Source organism: Macaca nemestrina, chromosome 9, assembly GCF_043159975.1.
Source record: "Macaca nemestrina isolate mMacNem1 chromosome 9, mMacNem.hap1, whole genome shotgun sequence".
Classification (NCBI taxonomy): Eukaryota; Metazoa; Chordata; class Mammalia; order Primates; family Cercopithecidae; genus Macaca; species Macaca nemestrina.
The window spans coordinates 116,070,635-116,086,327 of NC_092133.1; the positions used below are offsets into that span (position 1 = coordinate 116,070,635).

General features: G+C 38.5%; 1 protein-coding gene across 10 annotated transcripts in view; it reads left to right on the plus strand.

Annotated features, from left to right (window-relative positions):
- The first annotated feature begins 123 nt into the window (after positions 1 to 123).
- ODAD2 (outer dynein arm docking complex subunit 2) overlaps positions 124 to 15,693 on the plus strand; it is a 194,232-nt gene continuing 178,662 nt past the window's right edge. For 4 of the 10 annotated variants that reach the window (XM_071070319.1, XM_071070320.1, XM_071070323.1 and 1 more), the window contains exons 1-6: positions 126 to 220; positions 3,274 to 3,536; positions 10,906 to 11,063; positions 13,250 to 13,442; positions 14,150 to 14,256; positions 14,458 to 14,594. In XM_071070319.1, coding sequence (XP_070926420.1) covers positions 3,313 to 3,536; positions 10,906 to 11,063; positions 13,250 to 13,442; positions 14,150 to 14,256; positions 14,458 to 14,594 — 819 coding nt within the window. In that variant the 5' untranslated portion in view covers positions 126 to 220; positions 3,274 to 3,312. Of the gene's footprint in view, positions 221 to 3,273; positions 3,537 to 10,905; positions 11,064 to 13,249; positions 13,443 to 14,149; positions 14,257 to 14,457; positions 14,595 to 15,350; positions 15,520 to 15,693 lie in introns of those variants that run through there. The other 6 variants (XM_071070321.1, XM_071070324.1, XM_071070322.1 and 3 more) reach the window with 6 other exon arrangements.

Sequence of the window (15,693 nt, forward strand, 5' to 3'; positions counted from 1 at the left end):
CGGTTGTGCTTCTGTTTAAGTCTTAACGACGTGATTCCCGAATGGGTTTTATTTCACTAATGATGCTGGAAGCTTGAAATTGACCCTTAGAAAGAAAAACAATCTATGGTATCCATTGGATAAAGAGAGTCCCAGTTAATGTAAACATCCCAGTTTATGTAAACACGTAACCAAAACTTTTTTCCTTTTAATCTTTAAGCTTACTTTCTTTACTTCAAAGGTATGTGCTGTGTATTTACATGGATTCATTTTAACTATGGTTCTTAAGCCAAAAGAGCTTGGCAATGGGTAGAAACTGGGGAGCAACTGGTCTTGATTTTAAAATCTTAGTTTTGAGTTATACTGACCATTTTTGAACACCATTTATTTTATTTTATTTTTTTAAATTTATTATTATTATACTTTAAGTTGTAGGGTACATGTGCATAACGTGCAGGTTTGTTACATATGTATACTTGTGCCATGTTGGTGTGCTGCACCCATCAACTCGTCATTTACATCAGGTATAACTCCCAGTGCAATCCCTCCCCCCTCCCCCCTCCCCCCTCCCCCCTCCCCCTCCCCCTCCCCCCTCCCCCTCCCCCTCCCCCCTCCCCCCTCCCCCCTCCCCCCTCCCCATGATAGGCCCCGGTGTGTGATGTTCCCCTTCCGGAGTCCAAGTGATCTCATTGTTCAGTTCCCACCTATGAGTGAGAACATGCGGGAACACCATTTATTTATTTATTTTCTAATGACATTGAACTTGCCTTCTGGATTGTCATAGGCCACCCTAAGTTTTCTTAAGCTGACCAACCTTCTTGAATAAAACTTGTGTACTGCTACGGTTCACTAGACTTGGAAATGCGATTTGAATAGATTCAAATGTTCCATTTCTGTCAAAATTTATCTTGACGAAAATAACGATTTTGCATTTCTTAATTCTGTGCTAAGGATCCTTCAAGAAGTTGCTATATGATATGTTGACTACCATAGCGTTACATAATCTATTTAATTGCACATTTTTTCTTTAAAAATGTGCAAGAAGCAATCTTTATAAGATTACCAAAACAAATGTTATGCTTGAGATTAAAGACAGACAGAACTGTTCACCTAAGTCTTTCTGTGTAAGATAAAGCCATTTGCATTTATTTCACACTATTTTACACTGATTTGCACTTATTTTATGCAACAATGGGGAACTCAAGAGTCTCACACATACACATCAGAACATATTTATGTGTTTAAATCTAAAGCATTTCTCATCGGTTAGCAGTTGAAACAAAATGCTGGAATACTAAAACAAACGCCCAGAACAAATTCATACACTAACTTCTATGCTTTATTTCATGAACACTTTGGTATATATGTCTGGATCAGTTGTTCTCAACCCTATCTGATCCAGTACTTGGTTTTTAAAACAAATATGTTGTAATGCTGCTTTGCTATCCTGAAATCAAGATTGTAGATTATAATCTTACATATTGAATATAGTTTTAAATAGTGGTAGCATGCTAACTATAAAATGAAAGAAAATAATTGTAAGAAAATACCGGCATGTAAACACTCAAGTACCACTACGCTAGAATATATAAGGAAGTAGTCAGATGTCCACATCTGACTTACACAGAATGACTGAACACAGCAGCCCCAAATGCAGACTGATACAGACATGCCATGCAACTTAAATTTCTCAAATAACATTGCCATCAATGGTGTCATTTTCCAAAATGCTGAGCTCTTGGTAAAATTCCATGTAAAACAAAGTATGTACAACCTTCCTTTCATTTACAATAGCTACAATTCTGGAAAATTCAGGGTGTATTAAAACTGTGACAAAATACTCCGCAATTTTTGCAAAGTGCAGAAAAATTCTAGGCTCAGGTAGTGCTTATGTGAAGTTTTTCACTTACCAGATGCCTGGAGGTTACAGCAGAATTCTTCCTTTTGCGGTACTGTCTTGCACAGAAGGATATTTTACATTGTCTGTCCTCAACACTAAAGGCCGATAATGCCCCCTTTCCTATCATGTTGATAACTACACATCTCTATAATATTTCTATACTGTTTATCAGCAGGAAGTACTGTCCTGTTGCGATCCAATGATCTCCTGTGATTGAATTTAATAGATAGTTCTAAGATTTAATACAGTATAGAATGTAAAATCTCCAAGTCCAATCTTTGTACTTTAAGCCTTTGTAGTAATGATGGGAGAAAAAAGCTAATTTTATTCTATATTTAACTGTATAACCATTCTTCTAATATTCTGGAAGAAAGATTTTATCAGTAAGTGTTATTACAAATGAGAAAAGAGACAAGTAGAGATTATCTGCCATAAAAGCCTTCAATGTTCATTATGAAGTCAGAACTTGCTTTCTAACTTGGCTTTTATTTAATGTTACAGATATTGTTACTTTTTAAAAGATCTTCTTTTACAGACTAATTTCTATTTAGCCAATGTGAAATTTGTCTCACTTGAATTTGTTTTAAATTTTACTGCTAGACTCTTCCGATAACTAATTCAGATAAAAAGTCTGAAAGACTTTCACTTATTCCTACATCTCTCACATTAACTCTTAAGAAGGTTGTGAATTACAGTAAAATGTCATTCTGGGCAGGATATACAGGCAGGGAAAATAGTATTTGGATTGTCCAGATATTCTGGTAATAGGATCAATGTGTCCTATATCAATTTTCAGAAAAAAATTATATTTCACAATACTGTTCTTATTCTATTTCTTTTTTAACTCAGAAGGCACTTGGGGAACCTGGAGTTATTAGAATCATGTTCTTCAGTCATCATTGTGAAGATGCAGATATTATCACTATAAGAAAGTCGGGGTAACAGTATTCAGTTTAATAGTGTAATTCTAAACAGTGTATGTCCTGGCTCAAAGGAGTGTTTGTCCCTGAAACTGCTGGCTCCCAACAGAGCTGTGAACAAAAGCCCTTAATACTAACCTCTTCCACTTCTTTGTTTTACACTCTTGGAGTTTTCTGTTTGGGTTTTATGCCTATCTGTTTGAATCCTCTCTCTTAGGCCCCAGGGAAATTAGAAAGAAGTTATTAATTTCAGGGCAAATACTGGAAATTTCTTAAATACTAGTCAGTTTTACCTAGTGCTGGTTTACTACTTCATTGAACTAAAGAGCAATTAGATAATTTTGAAAAATCAGTCTTTGAAGATTAATAAGCAGAATGTGGGGTGGGGAGTACTAGTTTAAAGTCTTGAGAATGAAAAATGTTCCAAGGAAAAGGTGGATGCTCTTGTCTCTTTCTCTTTCTACTCTGATGTAGTGCCTGTGCTAAGCTCAGGTCTGAGCACTGGCGGATCCCATGGGTGTGGCTCTGACAAAATCGACGCAGTGGACTGCTGCTGGGCATGGAACTGGAACCCTCGAAATCACACCTCTAAATGAAGCGATATTGAAAGAAATTATTATGTTTGTGGAGAGTTTTATCTATAAACATCCTCAAGAGGCGAAATTTGTTTTTGCGGAACCACTTGAGTGGAACACAAGTTTGGAGCCCTCAGCATTTGAATCAGGTTATGTTGTCAGGTAAGCCAGTTACATGCTTCTAGGATTTGATATCTTCGTTGTACATATGTTTATCAGTTGGTTCTAGGTATGGGGGTAAGTCACCTAACCTCTCTGAACCTCACAAGCCCTCTAAACCAGGGATTGTGAACCAGAGACACACAGCTGAAGTCTGAGGATGTTCAGCTTGGCCAAAACATTCTCTTTCTAAGTTTTAAATTTAAGTTTTTAAATTAAACCCAATTTTAATTTTTGTGGGTAAATTTCTTTGGACAAGGTATCCATTATCCAAGTCACAACACTGCCAACACTTATTGCTACTTTATGCCTCGCCTTTCCACCCATATGTGGATGTGTGTATATATATATGTTAGAGATGGGGTCTTGCTATGTTGCCCAGGGTGGTCTCAAATTCCTGGCCTCAAGTGATCCTCCTGCCTCAGCCTTCTAAAATGCTAGGATTACAGGCATGAGCCACCACCCCAGGTCATCCATATTCTTCTGAATTTTATTTCTATAAATATATGGGATACTTCCGTATTACCTGCCAGATGCCAGGAGCCATTGGTTTTGTGGCCTCTGATGTAGATGATATCTCTTCTGGTATTTAAATTGATCAATTCCTGGGATAGAAGCAGGAGGCGGCGGGGAGGGGTGATGAATAATGAATTTTGATTTTGCTCAATATAAGGGAGATAATTCTTAAGAATTACTGTTGTCCTCAGATGAGAGCCTTTCAAATCTGAGATGAAAAAAAATAATTTACTTCTGTCTCAAACAGTGAACTCTCCATTTATCTCATTCAAACATGGCTAAAAAATACCTACACACACACACAAAATGCATAAATTATGTGAACAAATTAAATATAATTGTATAAGAATGTATTATTTCATTAAGCATAATTATACAATAAGCAAGCTAACACACACACACACACACATATTTTTGCCAGTCGCAGTTTGTTTTGCACTTTAGGCATTCTATTTTCTACCGCCTTGTTCTTCTTTGGTTTGGATATGAACTTTTAAAGTCCGATCGTATGAAAAACAGTTCCGTAGGAAGCCAAAGCTTCCTCTAGATGCCTTTTCCCTTTTCTCCCTTTGGGATTATTTGTGAGAATAAATTCAGAATTTCATTTTTAGAACTGCAGCAAAACCATTCTTAAACTGCATTTCAAGAGCTCTTTAATTCTTCTATTGGTCGGCCTTCTCTCTGAGTTGTTTGAAGTCATATTTATTTATTTATTTTTTCTGGAGATGGAGTCTCGCTCTTTCGCCCAGGCTGGAGTGCAGTGGTGCAGTGTCGGCTCACTGCAACTTCCGCCTCTCAGATTCAAGCGGTTCTCCTGCTTCAGCCTCCTAAGTAGCTGGGAATATAGGCGCCCGCCACCACGCCTGGCTAATTTTTTGTATTTTAGTAGAGATGGGGTTTCACTGTGTTGCCCAGGCTGGTCTTGAACTCCTGAGCTCAGGCAACCCGCCTGCCTTAGCCTCCCAAAGCGTTAGAATTACAGGTGTGAACCACCAAGCCTGGCCTGAAATCTTATTTTTTTTTAACAGTGCATTTTATTTCTAACTGTGCCAGTGGTAACTTTCTCCAGAAGTGCTTGTTATTTCTGTATTGTTCAGCTTTTTTCCTAACTTTTGAAATATGGTCTTCTATGTAAAACAAATGTAAAACATATTAACTACTTGGCTGATCACATGGCTCACACCTGTAATCCCAACACTTTGAGAGGCCAAGGTGGGCAGATCACCAGAGATCAGGAGTTCAAGACCAGATGGCCAACGTGGTGAAATCCCGTCTCTACTGAAAAGACAAAAATTAGCTGGGCATGGTGGCACATTCCTGTAATCCCAGCTACTAGGGAGGCTGAGGCAGGATAATTGCTTGAATCTGGGAGGTGGAGGTTGCAGCGAGCCGAGATTGCACCACAGAACTCCAGCCCGGGCAACAGAGAGAAACTCCATCTCAAAAAATAATTATTTTTTTTTAATAAAAATGCATTTAAAGCAGATGACAGAAAAGAATATCATGATTGTAATTGCTTTGCCTCTGTACAAATTTTGTGCTCCAAGCACAAACATGACCACATCTGACCCCTGGTTAGGTTGGCTGTGACACATACCACTCAAATCTATCACTATTTCCCCTCTATTCTTGTCCAGATTCTTTTTGCTTTGTTTCCATTCTTATATCTCAGCACACAATTGTGTATATATTTATTTAAGACAGGGTCTGGCTCTGTTGCCCAGGCTGGACTGCAGTGGTGTGATCATAGCTCAATGCAGCTCAAACTCCGGGGCTCAATGGATCCTCCCACCTCAGCCCCTCAAGCAGCTAGGATTATAGGAACATAATACCATGCCTGGTCAATTTTTCTAATTCTTTGTAGAGACGGGATCTCACCATGTTGCTCTGACCAGTCTTGTACTTTTGGCCTCAAGAGATCCTTCTACCTTGGCCCCCTGAATTGCTGGTATTTCAGACCTGAGCTGCTGTGCCCAGCTCTGCATGCAGTCTTTATGCACAGTGTTCCCTCCTGAGAAGGACATTTTTACATTTTGAAACAATTACCCCTTGATTTTTATACTTCTGTCACGTTTACTGTGCAACTTTTCCTTGGGCTAATTTCTCAATCCATTCTTTTTGTGTCTGACCGTTATTGATGATATCTTTGATGTTGGAAGAGTAGAGGGAGGTATTGCCATTGTATCTGAAGGAAGCTGTGCTTGCCTGGCTCTGAGGAAAACCAAGATTGCCTTGAAGATAGCAAAGGGTGCAGCTGAGATTTTGGTCATAATGGACAATATCAGATGCTTTAACATGCGGATCTTGACTATACCCTTTGGTCTACTCCCCAAACCAAAGAAAGTTCAGTAACCTGTAGCCACTCGGTGTTTGCTACAACAACAAGTGATGTCAACCAGAAATATTCTCAATTGCCCAAAGAATTTATTATCAAAACAGTCCCCATGATGTCATTCATTGCCCTTTGGACCAAGCACACTCTTTTGACTTCTCTGCTGTTAGTCCACTATTTATACATTTATTGAAAGTGGGGAAGCTACTTTCCTTCCAGACGGGACTCAGGTCTGGGCATCTGTGTGTAAGACGAAGATTATCCTGAAGGATTTGAGCTTGGAGTCTCCGGATGTGTTTCTACCAAATAGGAATGTCCTTGGATCTTTTAAAGTAAAGGTGGATGGCTCTCCTTGTGGGTAGACTTCTCAGGCCTCCTGTTCCAAAACAAGTTAAGTTTTATCTACACTGGAATTCTGCCAAAGTAGATAAATTACCCCTTTTGTGTTGGTCTCTGCAGACATTGATGGGAATATAGTTATATTTGTGGCCTTAGTTCTCATTTGATGTTGCACACTCCAAATGCACTGTGGGCAACAGTCAATAAAAGTTTGATCACCCTTTTTCTGATTAGGCTAATGAGCATCTGATACTGAAACTGATATTTTAGTCACACACTGGAAAGCTTTTATGTTTCATCAACCACCTTCTGTCCTTTTGTACAGATTGTTATTGATTGAATAGATGGGCATAGCCCTGTTCATGTTACATGATTGTCTTTTCCTTAGAATCATTCCAATGTTTTCACCCTGTTTTAACATTTGTCATCATCTCTCCACGTTCCCTCTTGGGGTGGGGGCTGGGGATCAAATAGCTCTACTTTCATTTCATGGAAATCGTAGGTCTCTTTGTATTATCATTTGCAATTGCTTTTGTTTTTGTCAGACAGGATGAAATTAATAATCTTCCTAAAACACCTGAGAATGAAGCCTAAATATGCTGTAAACTAAGAACAAATGACGCCACTCAATGGCAATACCATCTGTGGTGCATAGAACTGAGGCACTTTGATTCATTTGAATGTAGCTTGGGAAATTTATAAATTGGATAAGTGCTCAGAATCACGTAGTGAAAATGTTGTGACCTGATTTTTTTTCCTTCTCTGGTAGAACTACAGTATGATTTTGAATCAAATGTGCTATAATATTATCATATTTTAGTTTTAAATCTCACTCCGCTGCATCTCAGTGATATATATGCATTGAGATAAAAATATGTTCTGGTAGGAGTTGGGACAGGAAGTCAGATCGCCTGAGTAATAGCTCTCTTCCCCGCAAGAATGCACAATTCACACACAATTCATACGTTTCTGGACCTTAGCTTTGTGATCAATGTCATGAAAGGCTGAATTTACATGATCTCTAAGGTTACACTCAACTTATAAAATAATATTGTTTTATGAGACAGTAATTATTGAATTTTGGTAAAATTTCTAAGTCACAGTAGTAGGGTCAGTGGCCATAAGTGGCTCTTTATTTTTTGTCTCTGAGAACTGCTAGTTTCTTAGCTATAGCCTTATTTTCTATATTACTATTTACACATACGTTTATTAAGTAGTAAGACACTAAATGAGGCCAGGTGTTGTGGCCCACGCCAGTAATCCCAGCACTTTGGGAGGTGGCGACAGAAGGATGAGTCGAATGCAGGAATCCAAGGCTAGCCTGGGCAACATAGCAAGACCCTGTCTCTAAAAAATAAATAATAAATAAATAAACAGACCAATAAATAAATAAACAGCCAGATGTGGTGGTGTGTGGCTGTAGTCCCATCAACTTGGGAGGCTGAGAGAGAAGGATCCCTTGAGCCCAGGAATTTGAGGCTGCAGGGAGCTATGATTGTGCCACTGCACTCCAGCCTGGGTGACAGAGCAAGATCTTGTCTCTTAAAAAAAAAGGACACTAAACTCGATACTGGGGATTAAAGAAAAAAGACATTTTTCTGCTTTCTTGCTTTAGAGTATAAAGAGAATTTTTAGCACCCTTCCATGGCTCTGGTTTAAAAATGTCTCCATCAGGTCCTTGGAGTTTTTGATAGCTCATTCTTCCTGACGTTCACAAGGTGGGTGGAGCATTTTTCTTTCCAAGAGCTCATTCTTCAGGTGTTAGAAACTGTGAGCCTAAAAACTGAAGCTTCCTCTTCAAAATCTTGTCGATAGCTGGTGTTTTTATTTTTTAAATCTATTTTTATTTTATTTTTTGAGATGGAGTCTCACTCTGTCACTCAGGTTGGAGTGCAGTGGTGTGATGTTGGCTCACTGCAACCTCCGCCTCCCGGGCTCAAGTGATCCTCCCACCTCAGCCTCCCAAGTAGCTGGGACCACAAGCACGTGCTACCATGCCTGGTCAATGTAGCTGGCATTTTATTTCTTACTTCTCTGTTAAGTTACAGGCTTCAACTGGTAGGAGCAATGGAAAATGTCACCCGTACCCTTTGCTTTCTCACCAGGAGTTTCACTCTCTCTAGTTAAGTAGCTTGGTATCTTTGGCATTCAGTCAGCCTATTACTTAGCCCTCTCACCATCCACTTAGTGTAACTGGCCAGCCCTTGATGTGAGTAACTTTTAGGTAACAGGCCTTTAAGAAATCTCTTCAGTCCTAAGGACATTATTCCAGAAGCTTAATTTTAGAGAAAATATACATTTTGTCAACAATGCATGTCATTGCCAAGTCTAGAAATATTTTATTCATTCATTTATTCCACAGATGTTTACCAAATGTCTTCTATGTGCAGTTCCTATATGAAGTGCTGGAGATAGGGGCAGTCCCTATCTGCACCCAGCAGAATCAGACTCATCAAGTCCTTCTGTGAGCCCTCTTTTGCTGCTGTAACACATTGCCACAAATCTAATGGCTTAACACACACAAATGTATTTTCTGATAGTTCTAGAGGTCAGAAGTCTAAAATGAATCTGCAGGGCTAAAATCAAGGTATCAGCAGGGTTGCATTCCTTCTGGAGGCTTAAGGAGAATTTATGCTTTGCTTTTCCAGCTTCTAGAGGCCCCTGTGTTCCTTGGCTCATGATTCATAGCTCATGGCTCCTTGGCTCATGGCTCCTTGGCTCGAGGCCCCACATCACTCTGACCACTGCTTCCATCAGCATATCCGTGTCACTGCCTCTGTCCCTCCTGTCTTCCTCTTATAAGAACCCTGGTGATTATGTTTGGCTCCTTCCAGATACCCAGAATAGTCTCCCCATCTCAGGATCCTTGACTTAATTTCTATGCAAAGTCCCTTTTGCCATGTAAGGTGACATGTTCATAGGTTTTGGGGATTTGGATATGAACATTATTCTGTCTCTCTTAGTTCCTATCCTCTTGTTTTTATTCTAGTGAGATCGTCAGTAATAAGTAATCTGGGTCGGTCAGATTTACTTTTTGTGATGAACTAGCAACATTTTATATCTATGTATCTACATTGCAATTCAAAATATGTTAGATTAGGCCAGGTGTGGTGGCTCACGCCTGTAATCCCAGTACTCTGGGAGGCTGAGGTGTGTGGATCCCTTGAGCTCAGGAATTCAAGACCAGCCTGGCCAACATGGTGTAACCCTGCGTCTACTAAAAATACAAAAATTAGCGAGGCATAGTGGCGCACACCTCTAGTTCCAGCTACTTGGAGGCTGAGGTGGGAGGATTGCTTGAGCTCCGGAGGCAGAGGTTGCAGTGACCCGAGATCATGCCACTGCACTCCAACCTGGGTAACAGAGCGATATTGTGTCTAAAAAAAAAAAAAAAAAAGGCTAGATCAGGTGTTAATCAGGTGTTAAGGTGTCAGGAGTTTCATCAGAGATAGCCTCCTGTAATACAAAACCTAGACAGTTTAGTTAATGTTGTAAGTCATAGAAATCTATAGAAATCACTTCCATGAAAACATCTTAATTTTTTTTAAATGCCAACCTGAAAAAAAATCATTAAAATGGATAGAAGCACAAAGCTAAGAGACTCAATAACTTTTGATCAGGAAGAGTCCATTGAGAAAAACTGCCTATTATCCCAAGGCAAACCAAATAAAGGAGTTTAGCATGGGAAGGGAATTCACAGAGAGGATCTAGTTTGCCTTGAATTTGCTTTTTTTTTTCATAGCTTTTTTATTCATAAACACAGTGTAGCCAAGAAAACTTCTAACCATGAATTACTGTGGTGTAAAAATTTTATAAATAAAATAACATTAGAAATCCCCAAAACATGAATGGTTTTGCAGAACCAATGATTTTTAAAAGGATGCCAGAAATCAACACATTTTAGAAAACAAAAACTGTGACTATCTGAGTTCAATTGTGAATTCAAGAAATTGCTAAAAAAATATATATTCCTTGGTTATATCCTATTGGTCACTAGGGTTGCTGGTAAGTTTGAGGATTTTAGTGGAAGAAAGTGGGAAAATAGATGAGCTACTAACCAGATGTATTTATATTTTCTGTATTTTATAATGAGATATAGGAATAATCTGTCTACATGTCTTAAATTTAACTTCTACTGGCCTCCAGGTAGCATGAAGCTTTCAATTTTTTTATTTTTATTTTTAGTGAAACAACAGTCAAATCAGAAGAAGTTGATAAAAATGGACAGCCTTTGCTATTTCTCTCTGTACCACAAATTAAAATTAGGAGCTTTGGGCAGCTGTCACGCTTGTTACTTATTGCCAAAACTGCGAAGTTGAAGGAAGCGCAAGCATGTGTTGAAGGTGATCTTAATGCTCCAGTCTGTGATTTGAACTTTTAGAAATAATCTTGCTGGGGAAGTGGGGAAAGGATGGGAGGATCATTTGTTAGAGTCTCTTGAAAAAAATTCTATAATCTACAAGGTAAAAAGTCAAATGTACAACTTCATGAAAATGTTATTAATTTTCCTTGGCTGCAATATTATGCTCCTATCAAATTTCTGCTTTAGAATGAAAGGCCTGTTACCTTACCACTGGTAAGTTTCTAAGTTTCCAGGTTTCTGATTTTAGCATGTGGTTTGAAAGAGAACCTTCTCAGCTTCTGGAAAGCACAGGGGGCTGTAGCCTGTTAGGTCAACGTCAGGAGAGAAGACAGATGACAAGGGCCGGCCTCTGAATCCACTCTCTCTCAACCTACTGCCAAGGAATAGATTGAATGATTACAATCTATTTCCTTTCAAATGAACGTAGGCTCTTTCTTTAGCAGAGACAGCCTTTAATAATCTCCCTTTCCACTTTTCTCAGCCATATTCTGCTGTGGGCTTCACAGCCTTCTGTGAATAGTTACAATTATTCAAATCTGTGACAAATATTTTTCTTCTTCTTAAAGATATGTGATGTTTGCACTATCGTCTAATCATCTAACATGCAAAAAATGAATGTGGTTGCCTGCTATAATTGTGTTGTAAATGTTTCTTATGAGTAGAAATATCTAATCATAGGTGATAATGTATGTGTTTTGCTTTATTGGAATTCTGTGACCAATGGGTTTCTGGCACAAGGTATTTGAATTCTGCCCATTTCTGTGTGAGATGGGAAGAGGGTCTTTTAAAAATTTTATTTTATTTTTAATATGCCAACCTCAGGATGGCAACCTCTTTTTATGCCTTGACTATTACTCCTTATTAGGTGAGGGTATCATGTCTTGAAGAGTAAAGCTGAATTCAAGAAAGTAGTTAATAGATGAAGGATTGTTCATTCAATTCAACTTAATTGGTAGACATAATACATAGATTTCTATATAGCTAAATACTTATCCATTAGCTAAATACTTATCACTTGCTGCATTTTGCCATTTCTGCAAGAATTTTGGTATAACCCTTAGTTTCATGTCCAAGTTGCATGGTACATGGCAATTTGGTAGTCAGGTTTATGCCATTCCTCAGAATCCACCTGCTCTGCCTTTTCATAAATCTCTGTGTGATGACAGTCATAAGGTTGTTAAGTTGAGATGCTCAATAAATGATTGATTCCTTGGTCTCCTTTTCGTTGCTCGTCTCCCCCAGTGAAGTTTTTTTCTCAGCCCCAAGTCTGTGGAATATCCCATGACCACACTGGAAGGTTAATGCCTTCACGGTACTTTTCTTCATTTCTTTTAAGTTAAGCTTTCTGAATTAGTCTCACAGGCCTTCCTCTCCACTCCCATCTCAATGCATATATACTTTCATCTTTCTCAAATTTCTCCATTCTAAACAAGGGCTTTCCCCTTTCTCCTTCATTTTCAACCATATTGGTTTTTAACATTAACCAAATTCTGTTTTCAGCATCTCTAGGTTCAATTTTCACATCTTTATCAGCCTTGATCATGAATTAGTATTTGTTTTTCACTATAATTTTAATATATATATAATTGCATTATACATACATATATGGCTAGATGTGTTTTTCAGCTGTAAGATCACATGGCATTACAAATATTAAGCAGTTTGAATAGGTGCAAAAGAGTGCTAGGGGGTCTGTAGCCTTAGGAAAGCATGCTATTTTGGAAAGAAAGCCTTTATAAATACCCAACCCTGCTACACACACACATACACACGTGCCCGTATAGTTCTAGTGATGATTCTTTTAAGGAGATCACTATTTCTCTATCTTCAAATCAATTCTGAATATATTAATTGAATGTACATTCTGAACAATGCCCCACAGCCAATTAAAAAAGAAACAAAGAATGACTGTCTTGGTCTTTGTGCTATTAGGGAGATATACAGATGATATTACAATAGAAACTAGAGCATCTCATGAGATAGAAGAAAGTTCCTAAAAGCAATGGAATCTCAGACGTAGAGATGAATTCTAATTGGGTGGTTTAGAAAAAGCTTAATGAAAGAAACACATTTAAATGGACTTTGAAGGATTTATTAGTCTTAATGTTTCTTGTGCTAGAAGACAAGAGGATAATTTTTATTTGTCTTCCTTTTTTTTTTTGGCAGCTAACAGAGACCCCATAGTAAAAATCCTGGGCTCCGATTATAATACAATGAAAGAAGACTCAATTGCATTAAATATTCTTGGTAAAATTACCAGAGATGATGATCCTGAAAGTGAAATTAAGATGAAGATTGCTATGCTGCTTAAGCAATTGGATCTGCACCTCCTCAATCATTCTCTAAAACATATTTCCTTGTGAGTCTTTTTCAAAAAGGAACCTCTATCGTATTGAGCAAAGATTGCACCACTGAACTCCAGCCTGGGTGACAGAGCAAGACTGTCTCTCAAAATAGATAGATAGATAAATAATAAAATATTAAAATTAAAAAATTAAAAAGGAAGCTTTAACAATTAGTTACAAAGCTGCTTTCAGAGTTTTAGGAAAAAAGACACAAAAAATAAAGCATGGAAGTTATTGCTATGGATTTAACTTTACATTTTATTGGAACAAACAATTTTCTTGGGATTCATTTATTCCAGTTCTAAAAATTAACATTGCTAAAACATTCTGGTGAGGTTTCATGCAATTCTGAAGACATTAGGTGGCCTTGTTATTTTCAAAGGCTCTCAAGACTAGTGCACAAATTATTAAATTATAATGCAGATATCATGTAGAGTTTGTATAGTCCAAAGCATGTTCATTTTCTAATATTTTTAGTATTAGAATATTATCAGCATGAAATAAAGTGAATATTTAATGGAGTATGTTTAATGTTGCATTAAACATGAATCACTGATTACTTGATGTGTTGACAGTGCTGTTATAAAATTATGGCATGGCTAAAATTAACTGCAATTTTAATTACAAAAAAGATATTTCTCTTGATACAATGAAATGTGTTCATGTGTTTCCTAGATTCTGTTTAAAGTATTTAAGCTGAAATTTTAAACATTTATTTCAGAGAAATAAGTTTAAATCCCGTGGCAGTGAAGAAGGATATAGAACTGCTCAAACATTTCTCAGGAAAAGGAGACCCAACAGTCTTGGAATCTATTGAATATACTTCAGGTCTGATGTTTTCTGAGGCTCATTTTATGTTATTTACATTTTCATAATTACATTTGCAAAATGCTTTCAATGTCTACAATACAAGAGAAGGTTTAAGAAGGGGAAAGCTTAACATTTCCACAATATTTATTTTGTGGAAGCCCACACTTTTTACCAAACTCTAGGTTAAAGAACTGTTAATTGCTTGACGATTGGTTTCAGATTATGAATTTTCAAATGGATGTCGAGCCCCACCGTGGAGACAAACTCACGGGGAAATTTGTTATGTGCTGGTGAAACCTCACGATGGTGAGACTCTGTGCATTACTTGCAGTGCAGGAGGAGTATATTTAAATGGTGTAAGTACATTTTAAAAAACGTAACTAAAACCAGTGGACTTTGGTTTTTAGCTGTAGATGTCTCAAGGGTGTGTCCCAATGACCACAGAGAATGAATTACCGTTCTGTAGGATAGAAGCAGATTCCTTTGATATATGCTTGCTGGGCAAATCCAAAACAGCTTCAGAATAAGCTCTCTTATTCTCCACTGCAGGTCATTAAGCCAATCTGATAAGAAATGGGCTTCAAAGTGACCCATTCCACTTTATAAATGTCTTTAACATAATCACTTCACTGATTTGTTACACAGCAACCAAAGGATAGAAAGGTCAAAAAAAGAACACTGAGATAATACAGATGTCCTAACTGCAGCTGGCATCCTAAGAGTTGTGCATTACTCTTAGGGACAAAGGGAAAGAGAGGGGCTTATCTAAATGTAGAAGGTTGGAGACAGTGCCCCGTGAAGCTGGGACCCAGACCTCTGGGGCGGGTCCACTTCCAGGCTGTGCTGGTCCCCACAGAGTTCAGACCATCTCCATGAGGCAGGGCTGCAGATCTCTGGAGAGTGGGCACTGCCCAGTTAATGCTTGTACCTCGGGAAGAGGATCCTTGTAGAGCTGGCAGAGCTGGGACCCGGACCTGTGAAAGTGGAGCACTAGATGGCTGATAGTGGTATTTCCCAGGGGGTGTGGTGAGCCTGTTTCTGGGACTGTGAAAAATAAACAAACCTGGAAACTGGAACCAACTGTTGCTACTGGAAGCAACTGCCACTGCGTGGAAGGAAGGGCCGTTGCTGGGGTGACTCTAACAGGGCCAGTGAGTGGGCCAACAGGAAGCAGCAGGTCCCTCCTCCCTCTCCCAGCCTTTCAGTCTTCCTTTAGCTGATTCTAATGACGGAGCCTAACCTAGCCTGGCAAAGGAGAAATACGACATTGCAGATTCCCGCGTGAGTAGCACAAAGTAGAGGCTGGGTGACTGGGCTTTGAGCTGAGTGATAAACAGCACACAGTGTTCTGGATTAAAACACTTTTAGTCTCATCCCTATTCACAGAACCAGCTGGAAGGAGCTTAGCTTTCACCTCTGCAACATCCTGCCCTCGGTATCTTCAACGTAAATTTG